The sequence below is a fragment of the Bos javanicus genome, chromosome 11, assembly GCF_032452875.1.
Source record: "Bos javanicus breed banteng chromosome 11, ARS-OSU_banteng_1.0, whole genome shotgun sequence".
In the NCBI taxonomy this organism is placed as follows: domain Eukaryota; kingdom Metazoa; phylum Chordata; class Mammalia; order Artiodactyla; family Bovidae; genus Bos; species Bos javanicus.
In genome coordinates this window covers 59,851,557-59,872,785 of record NC_083878.1, presented here as the reverse complement: position 1 = coordinate 59,872,785, position 21,229 = coordinate 59,851,557, and the positions used below count along the sequence as shown (strand labels likewise).

Below are 21,229 nucleotides of genomic sequence, written 5' to 3'. Positions count from 1 at the left end.
TCTTTCAAGGGTCTTTATTATTTAAAAATAATCAAAATTATATTTATTATGAAAATCCCATTTTATTAATCATTTAAGTTGTCACAAATCATGTTTATTGCATAGAATGTTTTAAATCACATTTTAATTAGGAATGGTATAAATCTAACAGCTACTTGTTGACATAAAGCAAGTATAAACTGTTAGTACAGTCTTAATTAGAATGTTAATATATTAAAACTAATATTCTTAGGTAAAATCTGTAAAATGGGCAGACTTATAACTGATGATTCACTTCTCAAAATCTAATGATGTTTTGGTCTTAAAGTATAGCAATTGTGTAAGTAAACACTGTTGAATCAAATAGTAGATTGAAGTAAATAGAGTAGTTTATTAAAAGTTACCTCACCATAGAGGAATTTTTCCAGTGTTATTTTATTTTACCTCTGTTTCAAACATTAGGTTGTGTATATTTACCCTGATAAGATGATGCAGTATAGAAAAGGTACATGATTTACACCTGAAAAAATATGAAAGTCAGTGTTTAGAATAGAAGGATCTATATTTTCTAATAAATTTTTAATGTATTGAAGATAATAGAATATGTTTTACTTTTGGAGTCCTGAAATTGAGTATTTCTGGCCTAGTCATATTTGTTGCATATCTTGATTTAGCAGTTAACAGCCTTGTAGCTATAAAACATGCTTGTTTTACTGACATTGTAATATTTAGTAGTCATATCTTTTTGAAAATTATATTTTCCCTCATATTTACCTAATTCTGTTTAGTGTAACAAAGTAGACTTTCCTAGTTTATATTATGTAGTCTTTGATTGTAAAGGGGCTTCTGTTTTGACTCTCTTTTAAAAATGAACATGTTATATAAATACTTTATAACCACTTAATATAAGAAATATAATCCAGTTGATCTTTGATCATCATGGGGATTAGAGGTGTCAGCCCTCTGCACAGTCAAAAGTCCATGTATAATTTTACAGTCAACCTTCCACAGTATCCACAGTTCTGTATCTGTGGAACATATCATTATTAGTGGGGAACAAACCAACCTTGTATAACCACACAGTTCAAACCTGTGTTGTTCAAGGGCCCACTGTACACTTAAAAAATAATATTTATTTGGTTTTCTCTCCTAATTGTAATTTATTTTGTTTTTTATTTCCTGCATTTTAATTTGCTGTTTGTTTGTATATTAGTGATACATTCCTAAATTGGAATTCTTTTTATACTTGGAACTTACAAATCACTTATTGTGGGCTTCCCTCTTGAGGTTAAAAAGTTGTGCTTGTGATTTCTTGGATAAGGTAAAGTTGTGGTAAAGTGTAATTTTATTTTCACAGTTTTATGTACTGTAACTTATGTTAATTTGGTAATTAATACTTTGCTAGTATTGAACATATTAGCATACCAGCCACTTTCTTCACTTTTAAACTTACATAACTTTTTTGCTATCAGCTTATTTATTTATGCAGTATAATTATATTTGACTATTGTCACTACTTTTATTTTCTAGTTGAAACACTGTAGTCGATACATACATGACTTATTTCCTTCACTCATCAAGAATTTGGATCCAGTACCACTTAGACATCTTCTTAATCTGGTTTCGGCTCTTGAGCCAAGTGTTCATACCGAACAGGTAATTGATTCAAAACATAATGAAATTTTTTTTTTGTTAAGTTTTTTAAGTGAAAATTTATTTGTTATTCACATGATTTAACTTGTAGTTTATTACTGTTGGTATTTCATTTAAGCAAAAGCATATTAAATTTGTTACAATATTTCCTAAAACCTCTAATTTCAACTTCTCCTTTTTTTTTTTTTTAAGACATTGTACTTGGCATCGATGTTAATCAAAGCACTATGGAATAATGCGCTAGCAGCTAAGGCCCAGCTATCTAAACAGAGTTCTTTTGCATCTTTATTAAACACTAATCTTCCCATTGGAAATAAGAAAGGTTCGTAAAGTATTATGTAATTTGAAGTGAGTTGTCCCTAGTTTTTAACTCAGATGTGAAGTAGTTTCTGCAAATTAGTTTAAGTTTAATCTCAATTTTGAAATGAGAGCTGTTGGTGTTGTGAAAAGGTTAATAAATTGGAGTGAGCTCATGCTTTTGGTATACTGTTCAAGTAATGGCAATGAAGTTTAAGTAGTTATTGGATCTTGTTTCATTGATATTTTTCCCTTAAAAAAAAAAGTTTCATAAAATCTCTAGAAATTTAAGTTAGAAAACAGTCAACATGTTTTGTTTTAGATGTAGTTTTGAGAATAGAACATAATGATACATTTATCTTTTCATGTTTTCTACTTCACACTTTTCTGTCATTTTAGGTGTTTTGTGTGTGCTTTTACACGTATAGCTTTCTAGGGTTTTCTAAAACTTTACCAACATTACCCCTCTTTTTGGTCTCCTGACATCATATACTACTCTTTCCTTAGGCTTTTCTATGCAGGCTCCCACAGCTACTGTGGCAAGTGGTGGGGTCTTATATTATTACAGGTTTCCCTACCTATATCTTGTTGTTTATGTAATAAGAACAACTGATACATGTCCCAAAGAAATTCAGTCACTTAGAGTATCTCCATCCTGTTTTTCCTTTTCCTTCAGAGGAAGAAGAGCTCAGAAGAGCTGCACCATCACCTTGTAAGTTGAGTCTTAGAAATGTATGGCAAGATGACTTATAGTTTTATTTTGATGATCATCTAGAGTTAATTGATTTTATATGTGTGTATCAGTTCATTTTGTGCAGGAGATGTAAATCCTTACTAGTTATCAGTCTTACCCTTTTTGTTTAAATCATTAGTGTCTTGACTTCTAATTGAAATCATGTATATTCTCTTTAGAAGTAATTGGCAAGTGTTAACATATTTCCAGATTATATTTTTGGCTACTTGGCATGAAGCTTTGGTATGTCAGAGAATCAAAGGATTATGACATTCTGATAGATCCATATTAATACAAGTAAGAGTAAAAAAAAAAAACCCATCATTTTAATATAGGGTCACCTGCAGCCAGTCCTCAAAGCAGTGATAACAGTGATACCCATCAAAGTGGAGGCAGTGACATTGAAATGGATGAGCAACTTATTAATAGAACCAAACATGTGCAACAGCGACTTTCAGATACAGAGGTATGAAAACCCTTTTTTCCTCCCCCTTTAAAGAGTTATTTGGGTTTGTGCCATGTTTATCCTTTGAACTGGGAATATAAACTTGAGCCCTGTTAAGACCTCTCCTATCTTGTTAGTATCATTTAAATTCTTTACTTCTCTTTGAGTTTTTAATTCCATTTTATATTGTTCAAGGAAATATGTGGCAGTCTTTTTAGAAAGTATAGTGTGTTAATGTCATTTCTTACTGGGTTAAATATTTATTTAAGTCTTCATTTCTAAATGTAGGAATCCATGCAGGGAAGTTCTGATGAAACTGCCAACAGTGGTGAAGATGGAAGTAGTGGTCCTGGTAGCAGCAGTGGACATAGTGATGGATCTAGCAATGAGGTGAATTCTAGCCATGCAAGCCAGTCAGCAGGGAGCCCTGGCAGTGAGTTACAGTCAGAAGACATTGCAGATATTGAAGCCCTGAAAGAAGAAGATGAAGATGATGATCATGGTCATAATCCTCCTAAAAGCAGTTGTGGTACGGATCTTCGGAACAGGAAGTTAGAAAGTCAAGCAGGCATTTGCTTAGGGGATTCCCAAGGCCCATCAGAAAGAAGTGGGACAAACAATGGAACAGGAAAGGACCTGGTTTTTAATACTGAGTCAATGCCATCGGTAGATAATAGAATACGAATGCTAGATGCCTGTTCACACTCTGAAGACCCAGAACATGATATTTCGGGGGAAATGAATGCTGCTCATATAGCACAAGCATCTCAGGAATCTTGTATTACACGCACTGGGGACTTTCTTGGGGAGGCTATTGGGAATGAATTATTTAATTGTCGGCAGTTTATAGGTCCACAGCATCACCACCACCACCACCACCACCACCACCACCACCACCATGATGGGTAAGTCTACCTAAAAATAAAACAGCTTACGTTTTCTTCAGGGAGTTAATTGTAGCCTCCATTTATTCAGTTGTGATAAATTCTAGATCCGTGTTGTCCAATAGGAATATAATGTAAGCTACAAATGCATGTTTCAGATATGTAATTTTTAATTTTCTTTCCTTATTGATTTATGGCTGCATTGTGCAGCTTGAGGGATCTTAGTTTCCCAATCAGGGATCGGACCTGCGATCCCCTGTGGTGGAAGCATGGAGTCTTAACCACTGGACTGCCAGGAAAGTCCCAATTTTTAACTTTCTAATGGGCACATATAAAAAAGCAAGATAAAACAGAGAAGACTGATTTTTAATTATAAATTTTATTTAAAGCAGTAATATCCACGTCATCAGTGTAAAATTATTAACAAACATTCTTTTTTTGTAATGCTAAATTTTCAATAATCTGTGCATATTTACTACTGCTCACATATTCTGTTTAGACCAGCCACTTTTTCCATGTGCAAGGGCCACAGATGGCTAGTGACTGTTGTATAGGAAGTACAGATTTAGATCTTCAACTCCTTGTTAAACTTGCCTAAAAGTAGATAGAAAATTGCTTGTGGGATACTTCCATTAAAATATGATCATGGAAAGGGGAATTTTATGCACATTCCATTTTTAGGATATCAGTAAAGTTAAAGCCTCAGCATAAAGCTTTTTGATCATCTGTGAAATATACCCATTGTGTTTAATAGTGATTCTGTCAGTAGTGTTACAGTATTAGGCAGAGTACTCAATTGTTCTTTCAACATCATTTTCTTGTGTATACAATAGAAACAATAATACCTATCTCTTGGGCTTTATTGTGAGCATTTCATGGGCTGATATGATTGGCATATAATCAGAGCTTAATAAATATTAGCTACTATTTGTTATTATTGTCATTATAAGTAGTAATATTTGAGTTAATGATGAAATAGGGATGAGTGCTTGATCAGACTTTTTCTTAGACCTGACTGTTCGCCAGGCCTTTCAGAATTTAAGATGGTTGTTTGGGAGAATTACATATCCATACATGTTCCTACTTTATTTCCTTTGCTTTTTGGTTCTTATCTTTATTCCATATGAGTATATGGTAATGTTTGTTTTTTATTTTATTTATATATTTATGCAGACTTTCTCCCTAACCCTAATTAGGGTTAGGGTTGGGGAGAAGTGAGGCTTAGTTGTGGTGTGCAGGCTTCTCATTGCAGTGGTTTCTCTGTATTGTGGAGGACAGGCTCTAGGGCCTGCTGGCTTCAGTAGTTGTGGCATGTGGGCTCAGCAGTTGCAGCTCCTGGCCTGGAGCACAGGCTCAATTGTTGTGGTACATGGGTTTAGTTGCTCCATGGAATGTGGGATCTTCCTGAAGCAGAGATTGAACCCATGTCCCCTGCATGGGTAGGTAAATCCTTACCACTTAGCCACCAGGGGAGCCCTGATAACGTTTCTTAGTCTTGACAGGGTTGATGGTTTGGGCCACGTAGTTCTGTGTTTTGGATTTACGGCAGTGTGAATGCTCTCCTGTGCATTGTAGCATGGATGTTTAGCAGCATCCTTAGCCTGTGTCCCTGTATACTAGAGGTATCTCCTATATTGTAATTACCAGAAATTGTTTCTAGACATTTCCTGGATGCCCCCTTGGCCTTCTGATTGAAAACCACTGGTTATGGTCTGACATTACAGAAATGCACGTTCATAATTCTTCCCAGGACATACTGAAGACAAAGCAGTTAGTTCATAAAACCAATGTGGGTAGCAGCATATTCAGTTTGGCACATTATAAATTTCTTTTAGTGTTCACACCAACCCTCACCTGAAAAGACCTAATGATTTAATTTTTTATGTTACTCATTTCCATATTCTCTGTGTATGGTAACCACTTGTGAAAGTCCCCCAGTTAATACCAACCAAATCTGGATTGCATCTTTAAATTGAAATTTTTTTTTCCTGGTAGTCATTTGATTCTGCAGTGGCTGAACAAAATAAAATTTGAGGTTTCACTTTAAGATCTGAGTTTATAGAATAATTCTAACAGTAAGTTTTACTGATTTTTCTCTAAAATTATTCCCTTTGAAGTTGTTTTAGTGAAGTGTTGATCGACCATATATGTGGATATAATGTAAAGTTAATACATAGTGCTGACTTGTGGGCTTTTATATTTTGTAAGGCTTGTCAGTATCCCATAGTGTTAACAAACAAAATGTAGCTTCATTCTTGAGTATGTTGTAACTTGTGCCAGATGTTTTGAGAGAGATTTTTTGTGAATCACAATGTGTGTTTGAATTGTAATTGCTAACTTTGTGCTGCTCTTCTCTGTGTTACAGTCATATGGTTGATGATATGCTCAGTGCAGATGATGTCAGTTGTAGTAGCTCCCAGGTCAGTGCAAAATCAGAAAAAAATATGGCTGATTTTGATGGTGAAGAATCTGGGTGTGAAGAGGAGCTAGTTCAGATTAATTCACATGCAGAGCTAACATCTCATCTCCAACAACATCTTCCCAATTTAGCATCTATTTACCATGAACATCTTAGTCAAGGTAAGGTTCTGTATTAAGTAAAATGTATTCCTTTATTTAAAGTGAATGTAACATATTGTTAAAAGAGATCAACAGTTAATGTTTTTATACTTCATTGTTTTTACCAAATAACTTTCATATTACAGTTTTTTTTAACAAAGAAATGAAATTATTATGAATGGTCCATCATGAATATGAAGGCTAGAGTTCCACCAAGAGATATTTAATAAGGAAAGGAAATTAAAAAATAATATGCAAAATTATAGCTTTGTATTTGAGAAAATGTATGGCTATATTGAGCTTCCCTGGTGGCTCAGATGGTAAAACTGTGTGCCTATAATGCAGGAGACCCGGGTTCAGTCCCTGGGTCGGGAATATCTCCTGGAGAAGGAAATAGCAATCCACTCCAGTATTCTTGCCTGGAAAAGCCCATGGATAGAGGAACCTGGTAGGCTACAGTCCATGGGGTCGCAAAGAGTCGGACATGACTGAGCAACTTCACTTTCACTATGGCTATATTAGATTTTATATTCTGGAAGCTTAAGACTTAAAAGTAGGTGATTACACAGAATTTCATATTGTATGGTTCCATTTATATCAAATAACTAAGATATATGGATAGTGGTTCCCTGTGGCTAGGGGTAATTGGGGGAAACAAGAGGAGGGGTGACTGATAAAGGGTAAGGTGTTTCTTTCGTCTGGGGTGATAAAAATGTTCAAAAAATGATGTTCTAATCACTTTAAAATTAATCTTAAAAAAAGTGATAGGACACGACCAAACTTGAATGAATGGAGATTAGAGGATGTTTAAGAATAGAAGAAAGTGAAGGAAGAAAGGGAGAAGTTAGGAGGGAAAACAGTTACAGAATTGGCAATGTCAAGGTCAGTATTCAACCTCTTGCTTGGTTACACACCACCACCATTTGCTAGCCTAGGAAATAGGTTTTGGGATGCCAATAAATGATTAAGTACAACCTGATAGATTAGGTATATGCTGTTACTGCTGTGATTAGACTTAGAGATGCAATTTGTGAATCTTGGAAACAACTTCTGATTTCAGATGTTACTAGCATAGGATCTAGATAAGGTTACTTCAGGATTTTGGAGGATAGGGGATGTGGAGGCATGCCTCATAGCCTGCAGGATCTCCGTTACCCATCCAGGGACCAAACCTGGGCTCTCAGCAGTGAGCGTACAGAGTCCTAACCACTGGACAGCTAGGGAATTCCCTGTTCTGACATTTTTGTTGTTTTGTTATTGTGGTTGTTGAGAAATGAATGGGTTAAGATTGAGCTCAGTTGAATTAGATACCATATTTATTAAATTTTTTGCCATTCTTCTTCTATTATAAAGAATTATTCCAACACAGAAAGACAAACAATTTAAAAATGGGTGAAAGATGTGAGTAGTTAATTTTGTTAATACATAAATGAAGATATAGAAATGGTCAGTAAATACATGAAAAGATACTCAATATCGATAGTCATCTGGGAAATGCAAATTAAAACCACAGTGAGATACTTCTATTCACTTGGGATGGGTAAAAAATTAAGGACTTAATGCTATCAAATGACGCTAAAGATGGAGAGCAACTACAGTCTCATACAGTGCTGTCAAGGAGCATAAAATAGTACAGCCAGTTTAGAGTACTGTTTTATCAGTTTCTTACAAAGCTAAATTTGTACTTACCATGTGACGCTGGAATTCCTATTCTACATATTTTACCCAAGATAAATGAAAACATGTCCACAAAAAGAGTTGTACATGAATGTTAACTGGTTCATTTATGAACCTCAACTGGAATTAACTGGTAGATAAACAAATTGTCGTATATTCACACAGTGGAACAAAAAGGAAACAGCTACTGATACATTCAACACCATAGATGAATGTAAAAAACATTCTAAGTGAATAAAGCTAGACAGAAGAGTACATACTATATATTATTTATATGCACTTCTAAAATTTCTTAAAGTGATTTGCAGTGGTTGATGTCTACTCAGTGGTTGGTGGTGGGGACTGATTGTAAAGGGACAGAAGAGAACTTTTGGGGGAGATAGAAGTGTTCTGTATCTGATTTTATATTTACATTGTATTTTAATAAAATTAATTTTAAAAAGCAGATACCAGAACAGACAAACCAAAAAAAAAAAAAAACCCAAACTTAAAAAGTCAAACTGCAGACTGGGAGAATACTTGCAAATCATGTATCTATGGCTTGTATCCAGACCATATAAGAACTTTTACCTTACAACTCAGTAGTAAGACAACCTAATTAAAAATTGGGAGTTGATTTATTTCACCATAGTAGGTACACAAATAGCTTAATAAGCACATGAAAAGATGCTTAGCATCATTAGTCATTAGAGAAATTCAAATAAAAAACAGATCCTACTGCATACCTATGAGAATGGCTAAAATTAAAAAGAAGGACCATAGCTATGTATTGGGGAGAATTTGGAGGAACAGTAACTGGTACTACAACTGCTTTGGAAAACAATTTGACAGTTTCTTCAAATTTTGAACGTTCACGTATTTGTGTGTTTACCTTATGATCCCACAATTCTAAATATTTACCCAAAAGAAAAAAAAGCATCAGTTCAGTTCAGTCGCTCAGTCGTGTCCAACTCTTTGTGACCCCATGAATCGCAGCACGCCAGGCCTCCCTGTCCATCACCAACTCCCGGAGTTCACCCAGACTCACGTCCATCGAGTCAGTGATGCCATCCAGCCATCTCATCCTCTGTCGTCCCCTTCTCCTCCTGCCCCCAATCCCCTCCCAGCATCAGAGTCTTTTCCAATGAGTCAACTCTTCGCATGAGGTGGCCAAAGTACTGGGGCTTCGTCTGTACAAAGACCGGTTGCATCAGTGTTATGGTAGCACTGTTCATATTAGACAAAAATTGGAAACTTCAAATTTTCATTAATTGGTAGATATATAAACAAAATAATATTTTCATATGATGGACTATTGTTCTGTAATTAAAAAGACCACACTACTGATAGGTACTTCAACGTGGACAAACCTCTAAAAACATTCTGCTAAGTGAGCAAAGTCAGACATAAGACTGTACATGCATATTGTATAATTTCACTTATATGAAATTTCTAGAAAATGCTAATTTGTGGGAGTAGAAAAATAGACTAGGGCTTGGGAATGGGCTCAGGGATTAAATATAATTAATTAGGTATGAGGGAATGTTTTAAGGTGGTAAAAGTGTTCTAAAACCCTATTCTAGTGGTGGTTGCATAATTCTCATTTTATGAAATCAATGTACGTGTACAGTTTAAGAGGAAAATGTCATGTAAAGCTGCTAAAAAAGAAGCAATTCTGCTTAATATAACAGAGCTAGGGAGAATTATTTACTAGAATTTTTGAATTTAATTGAATGTTTTGAATAAATTGTCTGCCTACAATGCGAAAGAGCCAGGTTCAATACCTGGGTTGGGAAGATCTCTTGGAGAAAGAAATGGCAGCCCACCTCAGTATTCTTCCTGGAAAATCCCATGGACGGAGGAACCGGGTATGCTGCAGTCCATGGGGTCGCAAAGAGTCGGACATGACTGTGCGACTTAACTTTCACTTTCACTTTCTCAATTCAAAAAAGTGTTTAGATATAAGACACTTAACAGAGTTATGTCCCATGGCTATATAGTTAATTCAGTTAGTGTTAGTTGCTTAGTCATGTCTAACTCTGCAACCTGTGGACTATAGCCAGTCAGCCTATGGTATGGTATGGGTAGCCATACCCTTCTCCAGGGGATCTTTCTGACCTAGGGATCAAACCCTCTCCTGTATTGCAGGCAGACTCTTTACCATCTGAGCCATCAACAGTAATTTTTATGTTTAATTTGGGTTTCAGGTATTTGTATACAGTTCTTTTGACATGAAGAAAACATTAAATAATAATACTTAATAGAGCAGAGGCTATGAAATAGTGAAGAGATTATGAAAACTCTTCACTTTAGTAGTATCAAACTAAACAATACTATTCTCTCACTTATAAAGCAACTATTGTAATAATCTTGTTTTTGTCTTGTGATGTAATAAAAGATTTATCATTATACTTCACTTTGAATTTGTTATTTTTATGAATGCTGTAATTCACTTTACAATTTCAGTCAGCTGCATTCCTCTATAGTGTGGTATATTTTGCCCCTCAGGACCTGCAGTTCATAAACATCAATTCAGCAGTAATGCTGTGACAGACATTAATTTGGATAACGTTTGCAAGAAAGGAAACACTTTGTTGTGGGATATAGTCCAGGATGATGATGCAGTAAGTTATTTAATAAAGCCAAAAGACTACAAAATTACAGCAGAATGCAATCAGTGTTAGTAACTTAATGTATGTACATTCTTTTTGTAGGTTAATCTTTCTGAAGGATTAATAAATGAAGCAGAGAAACTTCTCTGTTCCTTAGTATGTTGGTTTACAGATAGACAGATTCGAATGAGATTCATCGAAGGTTGCCTTGAAAATTTAGGAAACAACAGGTAAATAGGAATTGACAGTTTTTTACATGGTAATCATATTCATAATTAATATACCATTATTAGCCTTAAAAATTTTTTTTTAAGTAATTGTGGTTTTTGTATTAAACTCTTTCCCCCCACAGTGTTCATATGTTATCACTTGGTCTTGGTTATTTCAACACTTTTTGGCACTCTTGATTAGATCCCCTCTAACAGAAATAAGGGAATAATAATACTGTCTCCTTGATTCTGGGAATGATGGTGATTATTTTCAGATTGAAGTTAAATATTCTTGCGCTATTATATATAAAGGAAGCTAAATATGATAAGTAAACAACTAAGCTGAAATACATACATTTTGATAATGGCATTTTTCTTCCTTCTGAGTGGATTTTTTGACTTCTGTAGTGCATAGAGAATTAGATTAGTATTTTTTATCTGGTTTGACTTCTGTATATATGTATACTTTTTATTGGGGCTCAAATTATTACAAATTTCTTGATTTTCAGTTCTGCTTATTGATACAGTTTCCAGTTTCCCTTGTCTTATACTGCTTTGGTAATATTGTTTCATTCTCTTTCATAGTGAATTCAGTTATTAATTGAACATATTAACATTTTCATTTTACCTCCGCTCAGGCTCAATATAAATGTCTAATTTTATTGAATATTTAACTATGTAAAAAAATATTTTTTGACCTAATTGAATTAGAAAAAATATGTTCAATATTTTATTTTCTACTTTTGGTCTTTAAAGGTCTATAATTTGAACAATCACAGTAGAAAAATTGCTTATTCATGCAGGTGTAAGAAACTACTAATAGGTCCCTGTTAGTGGATCAGTTGGAGAAGGCAATGGCATCCCACTCCAGTACTGTTGCCTGGAAAATCCCATGGATGGAGGAGCCTGGTAGGCTGCAGTCCATGGGGTCGCGAAGAGTCGGAGATGACTGAGAGACTTCACTTTGACTTTCCGCTTTCATGCATTGGAGAAGGAAATGGCACCCCACTCCAGTACTGTTGCCTGGAGAATCCCATGGACGGAGAAGCCTGGTAGGCTGCAGTCCACGGGGTTGCACAGAGTCGGACACGACTGAAACGGCTTAGCAGCAGCAGCAGCAGCAGTGGATCAGTTGCCTCATTCAACATGTATTTAAAAGGAACGCTTTTAATGGCTGGATGATATTTCATAATTTATATACGTATTACAGAAGTTAATTTTAAAATGTTAATTGTCTTTTAATAGTCTTCCTGAAGCTACTGAACATTTTTTTAAGTTGTATCAATTTTTATTCCCCATATGTGCATCTGCATATTGTATGGCCCAGCAGTTCACTGCAAAGTATGTGGCTTACAATAATACATCCAGATGGTCACCAAAAGACATATTCAAGGATGTTCATAAAAACATTATTCAAAATAACTGTTCTTTGTACTGCTGTCCACATGCCAAAAACAGAATAAGAAGGAAAAATTAAATTGTGGACTGTTTGTTAAATAAAATGTTTATAACAGTAGCAATGAAAGAACTACAACTGCAAGGAATAGTGTGGTTGAATCTCACAATCATAATGTTGAGTGAAAGAAGCCGTAATAAAAAGGCTTATTTCTATCACTCTCGTTATGTAGAGTTTAAAAACAAGAAACCTATTTAATAGTTGGGATAATGGTTACTCTTGGGTTGTCAGTGACTAGAAAGGGGGCTCTTCCCAAGTCTTCTGGGATGCTGGTGAGGATTTCTTTCTTAATGTGGGTACATATTACATACGTATGTTCACCTCCTCATTTTGAATTGTCACTTAATTTTATACATGTTTTTACATGAATGTTACACTTAAATATAAAAAGCTATGTGAAAGAGGAAATATTATGTAGCCTTTGAGTCATACATTTTCAAAAGTTGTATATTAATATGGGCATATACTCATAGGCCCATTTGTTTTTAATAAAAAGATAATAAGCAATATGTGAGGCTGTAGAGTAGTTACTTCTAGGAGGATTCAGTTATTTTTTTTTCTTCTTTATGCTTTTCTATTTTCCAGTTTTTCCATAATGAGCACTTATTTCTCCAAGGGTATCTTAACAGAGACAGTAGGAAAACTGTATAAAACTGTATGGAAAATTTCCAACTTGAATTTTTAGTAAGCTTTAATTTGTTCAGTCCCAAATAACTTGAAAAGATATGCATTTTCATTTGTTGGAGGCAATCCTATACCCCAGTTATAGTTACTTAATGGTGTATGGAAAATATAGTAAATATAACTATTATATTGATGTTAAATTTGCCCTCAGAATTTACTCCTTAGAGGGTTGTTGTATTTATTATTCTAGTCTTAGTATTAATGTATCATATATACCAATGCTTAGAGCATAGTAGCATTTTTTAGCCTGGATATATACAACATATCCAGTGTACACCAACTGAACTTACTAAAGTTATGCAAATTAAAAATTAGTTTTGAACATCTTTTTAGAAAACCATTATTAGTTTCAGTTTCCTGATGAATCAGTGGTTTTTAACTGGAGTGATTCTTCCTTGGCAGTATCAATACTTGGAGATATCTTTGGTTGATACATTGATGAGTTGAATTGGAGATGTTACTTTGAGCCAGGGGTACTACTAAACATCCTTCAATACAGAGGACAGCGTTTCACAAAGGAGAATTGTGTGAAATGTCAGTAGTGACATCAGAGTCTAAGAAGTCCTAAACACAAGAATACTTCTCCAAGCCTAGCCCCCTGTGTTTGTCATCTCTGTAGGAAAGGAGTGTTGAGAAAGGGTGTTAATAGGAAAGCTCTTCCTTATGTTGAAACAGATGGACCACGGCAACCTACTCATACACCATTTTCTGACATGTTACCCCCAAATCCCCACAGATGTCTACTTCTTGATAATGTCAATTTTTTACATACTTTACAGAGGTTTTATTTTTTTAAAATTTTCTTTGTGCTCATTTTGATTTTCTTTCTAGTTCCTCACTTGCTGTGGTTTATAGACCTTTCAGCAATTTTTTTTTTTTTTTTTTTTTGCTTTTCTATGATCATATTACAGTTTATTTTACAGAATGAACTTAGCTTTCTTTTGAACAGCAGTTTTTCCTTATTACTTCTAAGGGGGCTTAGAGATCTGAAAAAGAAAAAGTCTTCCATAAATTGTCCATAATTCTGCCATTTATATGGAACCCACCATAAACGCTTTAAAACATGCAGCATGTGACATATGCACTTTTAGTCTTAGGCAGGTTGTTTTATGAGCTGTATAATGACATTTCCGTGGCGCAAGAAGTTTAAAGTTATACACAGAAACACAGAGTAGACTGGTTTGCAGAATGTTGTCATAAAATGAGAGCATGAGGTGGACAGTAACTCCCACAATGAAAAGTCCATGACTTTCCAGCTTAGAATTTGTTACTTTGGGTCAGTGAGATAAGACTGCTGTCCAGTGAGTAGGGTGGAAGTAAGGGTTGAGTTGTAATCAGCCCCTTTGATGTTTTATGTGTATTAGAAGACAGGTGTTCACATTCTGTGCTACCTAGCACAGAATCAGAATCTGTGCTACTTAGCAAGAATTGATTTGAGACTCTGGGAACCTGTCCATTTTGTGCTTTTTTTTTTTTTTTTCCTATTTTGTACTAGGTAGTTTAATCCATGTGTGAAATTTTTTGCCTTAGAATACATAAGTGAAAATTCTTATACATATTAGGGATTTGTTTAGAGGTTCATATAATTAAGAAATGGATGGTACTATGTACTTTTTTTTGGTTTTGTTTCCTCTCTGTAAAGACAGTATTACATAATAGCATTTCATGTCAACTGTTGGTATATACTATAATTCAGAATGACTGAATAGCATTTTGTAGAACACACCAGTATTCTTCAAATATGGAGTCTAGGGAAACCATCCAAATGTGACTTTTTTAATTGTGAAGCCCACCAGCAAATGTGTTCATTCTCCTGCTACTGCTAAGTCGCTTCAGTTGTGTCCGACTGTGCGACCCCATAAATGGCAGCCCACCAGGCTCCGCCGTCCCTGGGATTGTCCAGGCAAGAACACTGGAGTGGGTTGCCATTTCCTTCTCCAATGCAGGAAAGTGAAAAGTGAAAGTGAAGTTGCTTAGTTGTGTCCGACTCTTCGCGACCCCATGGACTGCGGGCAAGAGTACTGGAATGGGGTGCCATTGTCTTCTCCGGTTCATTCTCCTAAGCGTGGGTAATTCTTAGAGTCATACCACACTGTTGTTTAGTAATAAGCTTCTGGTTACAACAAAAACTTGGAATTAAGCAAAAAACCAGAGCAGTTTTAAGATGATAGCATTTTTCCTGATTCTAAACTTAGCGCAGTAGTCCCTGGGTATCTGTGGGGCACTGGTTCCTGGATTCTTCTGCAGATACCCAAATCTACAAGGGCTCAGGTCCTTCATAGACAGTAGTGTAGGACAGTCAGCTCTCTGTATCCCCAGATAAGGAACCTGTGGCTATGGAGAGCTAACTGTATCTTGTTATTCAGGACTGTTGTTCCTTTTTATCTTAAATCTGTTGTTGCCCAGGGTTGTATGTTTTCATATTTAAAATTTTCACTCTTGGAAGAATTTGTGAAATATAGGTATGAATATAATTTCTGTTTTTTGTAAGCATATCAGCAATGAAAACTATTTGGGCAAAAAAGTTGATAAGGTAACAGTTCTTCCAGGAGAAATGCTATAACATTTTTAAAAAATTTAGAAAAGTTTTATTGGAGTGTGGTTGATGCACAGTGTTGTGTAGTTTCTGCTGTACAGCATGATATGATTTTAATTGGAACAAGTTGATACATCTGTTCTTGCGAAGTTTCCATTAACATTGAAATATAAATTATTGTTATCACCAAGTAAGTTAATTATCTTCCACTGTTACCCGCTCAGAGCCTGGCATCCTGTTCTCTAATGTCAAGCATCATGTGCTTGCTTCTACATTTTATAAAATGAAATCATGTTCATTGTAGAAAACTTGGAAAGTAAATTTAAACAATTTAGACTCTTAACAGCATTGAATGCAAAAGAGGAAATAAGATTTTCAGAAAATATACAACTGTTGCACAGTATAAGACTTGCTTTAATGAGCTATGGTATATCTAGTCTGTCTGTCTGTATATTTTAAAATTTGAAATTACACTAGGCAAATAATTTTGGAATTTGCTTCTGTGATTTTAGGTGAAATTTTCCTGTGTCCTTTTTTCATTGTGTTATCTTACTGATTTTGTGCTTATAAAGTCAAATAATGTATATGTATACATTCTAGTTTTTTATGTCTTAATTTTTGGGAAAAACTCTTCTAATGTTTCTGAAATTTTGACAGAAGATTTTAGATAAATAATCTAAAATTGAAACTGATTTCTCCTGATCCTCTATGGTCTATCTTCCTAAGCACCACTACTGTGCAACTTGCTGAAGAATATTAAAAATTTTAATATTTAAAAATATACTAAACGTTTAAGTGTTTTTAAATATTTAAAGAATCTTTACTTTGCACTTACTAGATACCAGGCATTTACTGTCTTTATTTCTTCACTGTATGCTTATTATTATTCGCCATACCTTGAGACATGGGGACCTTCTCCATCCAGAGATTGAATCTGTGTCCCTGCAGTGGAAGCCCAGTCTTAACTCTTGGACCACTGGGGAAGTCCACTGTATATTCTTAAATACTAATGTCGTTTTGATCTTCTGACGTTCTCTTAGCATGCTGTCTTCTGGTAATATTTTCTTCTTTGTACTTCAGAACTGTAATATAACATTGTACATTGTTGTTCTTCTTCCTTACTTGAAAATCTTGCTTTTAAGTTCTTTGCTGGTTTGTTGTTTGTTGTTTGAGGAAATATATACTCAGCACGCACATATGCGGGAATTTTTAATGAATAAGACAGTCTGCTCACATAGAGCATATTCTAGTGGTAGCATTAAATAAAGGAATATTCATTAGGTGATGATGATGAATAAAAATTGTAAAGGAGTCAATAAAGAGGTTCGTGGAGCAGTGGGAAGGTGTTATTTAATTATTGAGTTGTCAGGGTCATTGTTTCTGTTGATATTGAGGGAACCTTAATACAGTGGGGGAAGGAGTCCTTCAAGTAGATATTTAGGTAAAGAGCATTCCAAGCATAGGCAATAGCAAAGCCCCTGAAGCAGGAATGTGCTTGTGTGTGCTGATGGAATAGCTCAAGGAGGATGGGAAGGAAAAGAGGTTACACTGATAGAAGAAATGGGGACAGATCACATATGGCTTTGTAATCAAATTTAAGTACTTTGGATTTTATTTAGAAAGATGAAATTTTGCAGTTTCTCCTGCTTGGCGTTTGCCATGATTTTCCTCCTATTTAGAAGTGTAGCCTTGTATACTAATATTCCTGGTACTCCTCTCGAAAAGAGTAGGCATTTTTGAGGACTTACTTGTACTCCATATTTGTTAGTAGGGTGCCAAATTAAAAAAAAAAAAATTCTTTCATGAAGCAATACTGCTCCTAAGCTTAAAAATAAAATATTAGAGTTTGTTGTGCTTCTTTCAGGGCTCATGGAAGCAGCCTTCTTGCCTACTAGGAATTCTGGGATTTGTATATCAGTGTGTTCCCTGTCCCCCTTTTCTTCCAGAAGATAGACATACTCAGATCTTCTTGAGGTCTTTGAGTGATTTCATGTTGCCTTTTGGCTCCTTAAGGAGCCAAACCTCAAGGCTTCTTGAGGTTTATGGTGTGCTTCTGTTATTAACATTGCTCATAATGCAGTGATTGTCAGTTTAGATACAGTTTATATTAAGTGAGAGATAGGGGGAAAGTGATAATTTATGTAGTTTGAAAAGTGTTCTCTATATTTATTGTTTGTGGTCCACAAACCAGCAGTTTGAGTATCACTTGTGAGCTTATTAGAAATGCAATCCTGAACCTACCCCAGACCTACTGGATCAGAGTTGGCACTTTAAGACTAAACTTTGAGAAGCCCTGCTCTAGATAATTGACTCAACCTGCTGCTGCTTGTTTTCCTTGATTAAATCCTGAGAAACACCTATGACTGTTAAAAGAAAACTTCCATTAAAAATTTTTATATTTAAAAGCGCTTCACTTTTCTTTTATACTCAGATATTTATATAGTGTATTTTACTTTAAAAGTTTTGGATTGGATTTTTTAAAACTTAGATTTCTTGCCACAGTGGATAATAAGCTGATACTTGAGAGAAAAAACTCTAATGTTTGCATAGAAGCATCTGTAAAATCCATTAATTCTTTTTGTGTTTGATTTTAAATACCTGAATTTCTTTTAAGAGCTAGAATTACTGATAGTAGTTAAAATTATTTTTTTCTATAAATATCTGTTTTTGTTATTTCAGATCAGTAGTAATTTCACTTCGTCTTCTTCCAAAACTCTTTGGTACCTTTCAGCAGTTTGGGAGCAGTTATGATACACATTGGATTACAATGTAAGTAAATAAAAGAAAGTATTCATTTTCAAGACTTTTTCCAATCATAATTCTCAGTTTTTGAGTAACTTATCAGCTGCTAATTTGTACAAGGAAAATATGAATTTTGTGTAATTCAAATGTTTTCTTAGATTTCTGAGGTGCTGTTTCTGCCACTTAGCACCATGGAGATTATATATACCCCTGCCAGTAGGAAATCTGACCTTTGTATTCATTGTAGCTTGAGAAAAATAGTGTAGCAATTAATGCTTTAATTTTCAGGTAAAGATTTTTTAGTGTGTTTGATCATGGCAAAAGACTCCTGAAGAGGATCCACATGTTGAACATTCTAGGATGCTTTTAATTTTTATCCATGATTGAAATTGGTTGTAGGCATTGCATCATGTTAGGAATAATTTTGAAACCACTGTGTTACTGTTTTACATACATAGAGAACTTATGATTAATGTTAAAGAATTCTTTCAACGATAGTGTGCTGTTGATGTGATATTGATCTAATATTTGAGAAAATTCTGGTGAAAGTTCACTATCATGAGTATTTCATTAACCTCTGAGAATGTGTAACTTGCTTTATTCAAAATAGCCTTTTTGGAGAGATTTCAGAAACTTAAAATTTAGGAAAAATTAGACCTGTTGAAGGATTTATTTATGAAATCACGTAGGATGGAATTTTATATAATTCCTTCTCAAAACTAAGATTAGTTGGTAAGAATACTTTTCTTTCAAAATGAGTATGATTTAAAAAATTTGTAGACATCTAAAGATGGGAAGCTCCTCTGGAGAAGGGAATGGCAATCCACTCCAGTATTCTTGTCTGGGGAATTCCATGGACAGAGAAACCTGGTGGGCTATGGTCTGTGGGGTCACAAAGAGTTGGACACAAGTGAGTAACTAATACACACACAAATAAGATGAAGTTAGCTCTTCTGAGTTACAGCCCTTACTGTTTATTTTTCTTTTAATAGGGGATTGGTTTAACCTGAACCTCTATTACTGTTTTTTAAAAAGCATATTAAAAAAGCTCTTTCTTTGATTAATTTTTACAGTGTGATCCTAGTGACAGTTCTATTTGTGACTGCAAGGAGGGTCTTTGGACAGAGGAGTAGGGGAAAGCATTTAGCATCCTTTAAGTACAAGAGTAGCATGAGTTTTATTTCATTTACTCTTCTCTTAGTTTTTAAATGGCCAAATTACAAAATTCAAAAGCATTAAAGTGATTCAGTTGTAGCTCACCTGGGCAAGTTGGTATTGCAGTCATTTGAGGAGGTTTATATTAAGGAGTTACAGAGGCTAACATTCTAATGGAAGTGGGAAGCTCTGAATATTCAGTTACTTATCAAGTATATTGGGGCTTCCTGGTAGCTCAGATGGTAAAGAATTGCCTGGGTTGGGAAGATCCCCTGGAGAAGGGAATGGCAACCCACTCCAGTATTCTTGCCTGGAGAATTCCATGGACAGAGGAGCCTAGTGGGCTATAGTTCATGGGGTTGCAAAGAGTTGGACACAGCTGAGTGACTAACATACTTACTTATTTATCAAGTATATTGAGTTGAAACCCTTTTAGCTTGTTTTTTGTGTACTGTGTGCTCAGTCACCAATTAATTCCTCCTCCAGGGGATCTTCCCAACCCAGGGATTGAACCAGAGTATCCTGTGTCTTCTGCATTGACTGGTGGATTTTTAACCACTGAGCCACCTATGAAACCCCTAGCTTGTTTCTTATTTAAACATAAATAAGCTCTGTTAATTCTCATGTGAGACTGGTGTCCTTTATCTTACTAGGTGGATCGCTTAAAAGAACTCTGAGCTCCTGCAGTTAATTGGCATCAATAATAGCAAAAACTTGCACTTGGTGTGAGTCTGTTATATGCAGTAGCACTCAACGTTTGATTTGATATGTATTTTCTCTTAAACTCTTAGGGTCCATATTTTAAAATTGGAAATTATCTCTGATCATCTTAGTAAATCTTCAGGTAACCAGCAAACTGACAGGCTGGCATGGACTGTATTGTGCTGTTTTTTTTAAAACATTAACTCATGTTAGTCATTTATTTAGCATTTGACCAGACATTTTATTCCCTACACAGAGATTGAATATTTTGAGATTTAAACACAATCATACTATAACTTCATAAAAATTAAGGTGCACTATAGTGTTTTTCTCTGTTCTAGAATAGATTTATCTCACCCTGTGCCTCTGAAATTATTTTCTCTTTTAATTGGTTCAGGTGGGCAGAAAAAGAACTGAACATGATGAAGCTTTTCTTTGATAATTTGGTATACTATATTCAAGCTGTAAGAGAAGGCAGACAAAAGCATGCATTGTAAGTATACTTTAACTAGGTAAGGTATGTGTAGTGTTGATTGTCTTTGCTTTGAAAGATAAGATGATTTTTCAGTTTTCCATTCCTTTTTTTTTGTATAATAAATATAATGAAAAATAGTTATAAAATTATAAGAGGAAGTTTCTTTTTTAATATGACTTTTGTAAGGTTATTTTAATAATGCTTAACCTTAGGGAAATACAAACTATATAACTTTAGGAGTTGATTTACCTTCACTATAGATTCTTTTCATAAGGCAGTGTTTTTAGGAATCAAAAGTAAATACTTTTTTCAGAAGTCACCAGTTTTGTATTCAGTTCAGTTCAGTCGCTCAGTCGTGTCCGACTCTTTGCGACCCCATGAATTGCAGCACGCCAGGCCTCCCTGCCCATCACCAACTCCCAGAGTTCACTCAGACTCACGTCCATCGAGTC

At 34.9% G+C, this 21,229-nt stretch overlaps 1 protein-coding gene across 5 annotated transcripts in view; it reads left to right on the top strand.

The window, feature by feature from the left end:
- USP34 (ubiquitin specific peptidase 34) overlaps positions 1 to 21,229 on the top strand; it is a 240,901-nt gene that overhangs the window by 101,673 nt on the left and 117,999 nt on the right. For all 5 annotated transcript variants that reach the window (XR_009739441.1, XM_061432737.1, XM_061432739.1 and 2 more), the window contains exons 11-20: positions 1,510 to 1,635; positions 1,825 to 1,954; positions 2,606 to 2,641; positions 2,998 to 3,128; positions 3,396 to 4,012; positions 6,357 to 6,571; positions 10,715 to 10,830; positions 10,921 to 11,048; positions 18,383 to 18,472; positions 20,700 to 20,795. Coding sequence is in view for 4 of the 5 variants with exons in the window: in XM_061432737.1 (XP_061288721.1) it covers positions 1,510 to 1,635; positions 1,825 to 1,954; positions 2,606 to 2,641; positions 2,998 to 3,128; positions 3,396 to 4,012; positions 6,357 to 6,571; positions 10,715 to 10,830; positions 10,921 to 11,048; positions 18,383 to 18,472; positions 20,700 to 20,795 (1,685 nt within the window). In the remaining variant the exon portion in view is untranslated. The remainder of the gene's footprint in view (positions 1 to 1,509; positions 1,636 to 1,824; positions 1,955 to 2,605; positions 2,642 to 2,997; positions 3,129 to 3,395; positions 4,013 to 6,356; positions 6,572 to 10,714; positions 10,831 to 10,920; positions 11,049 to 18,382; positions 18,473 to 20,699; positions 20,796 to 21,229) is intronic.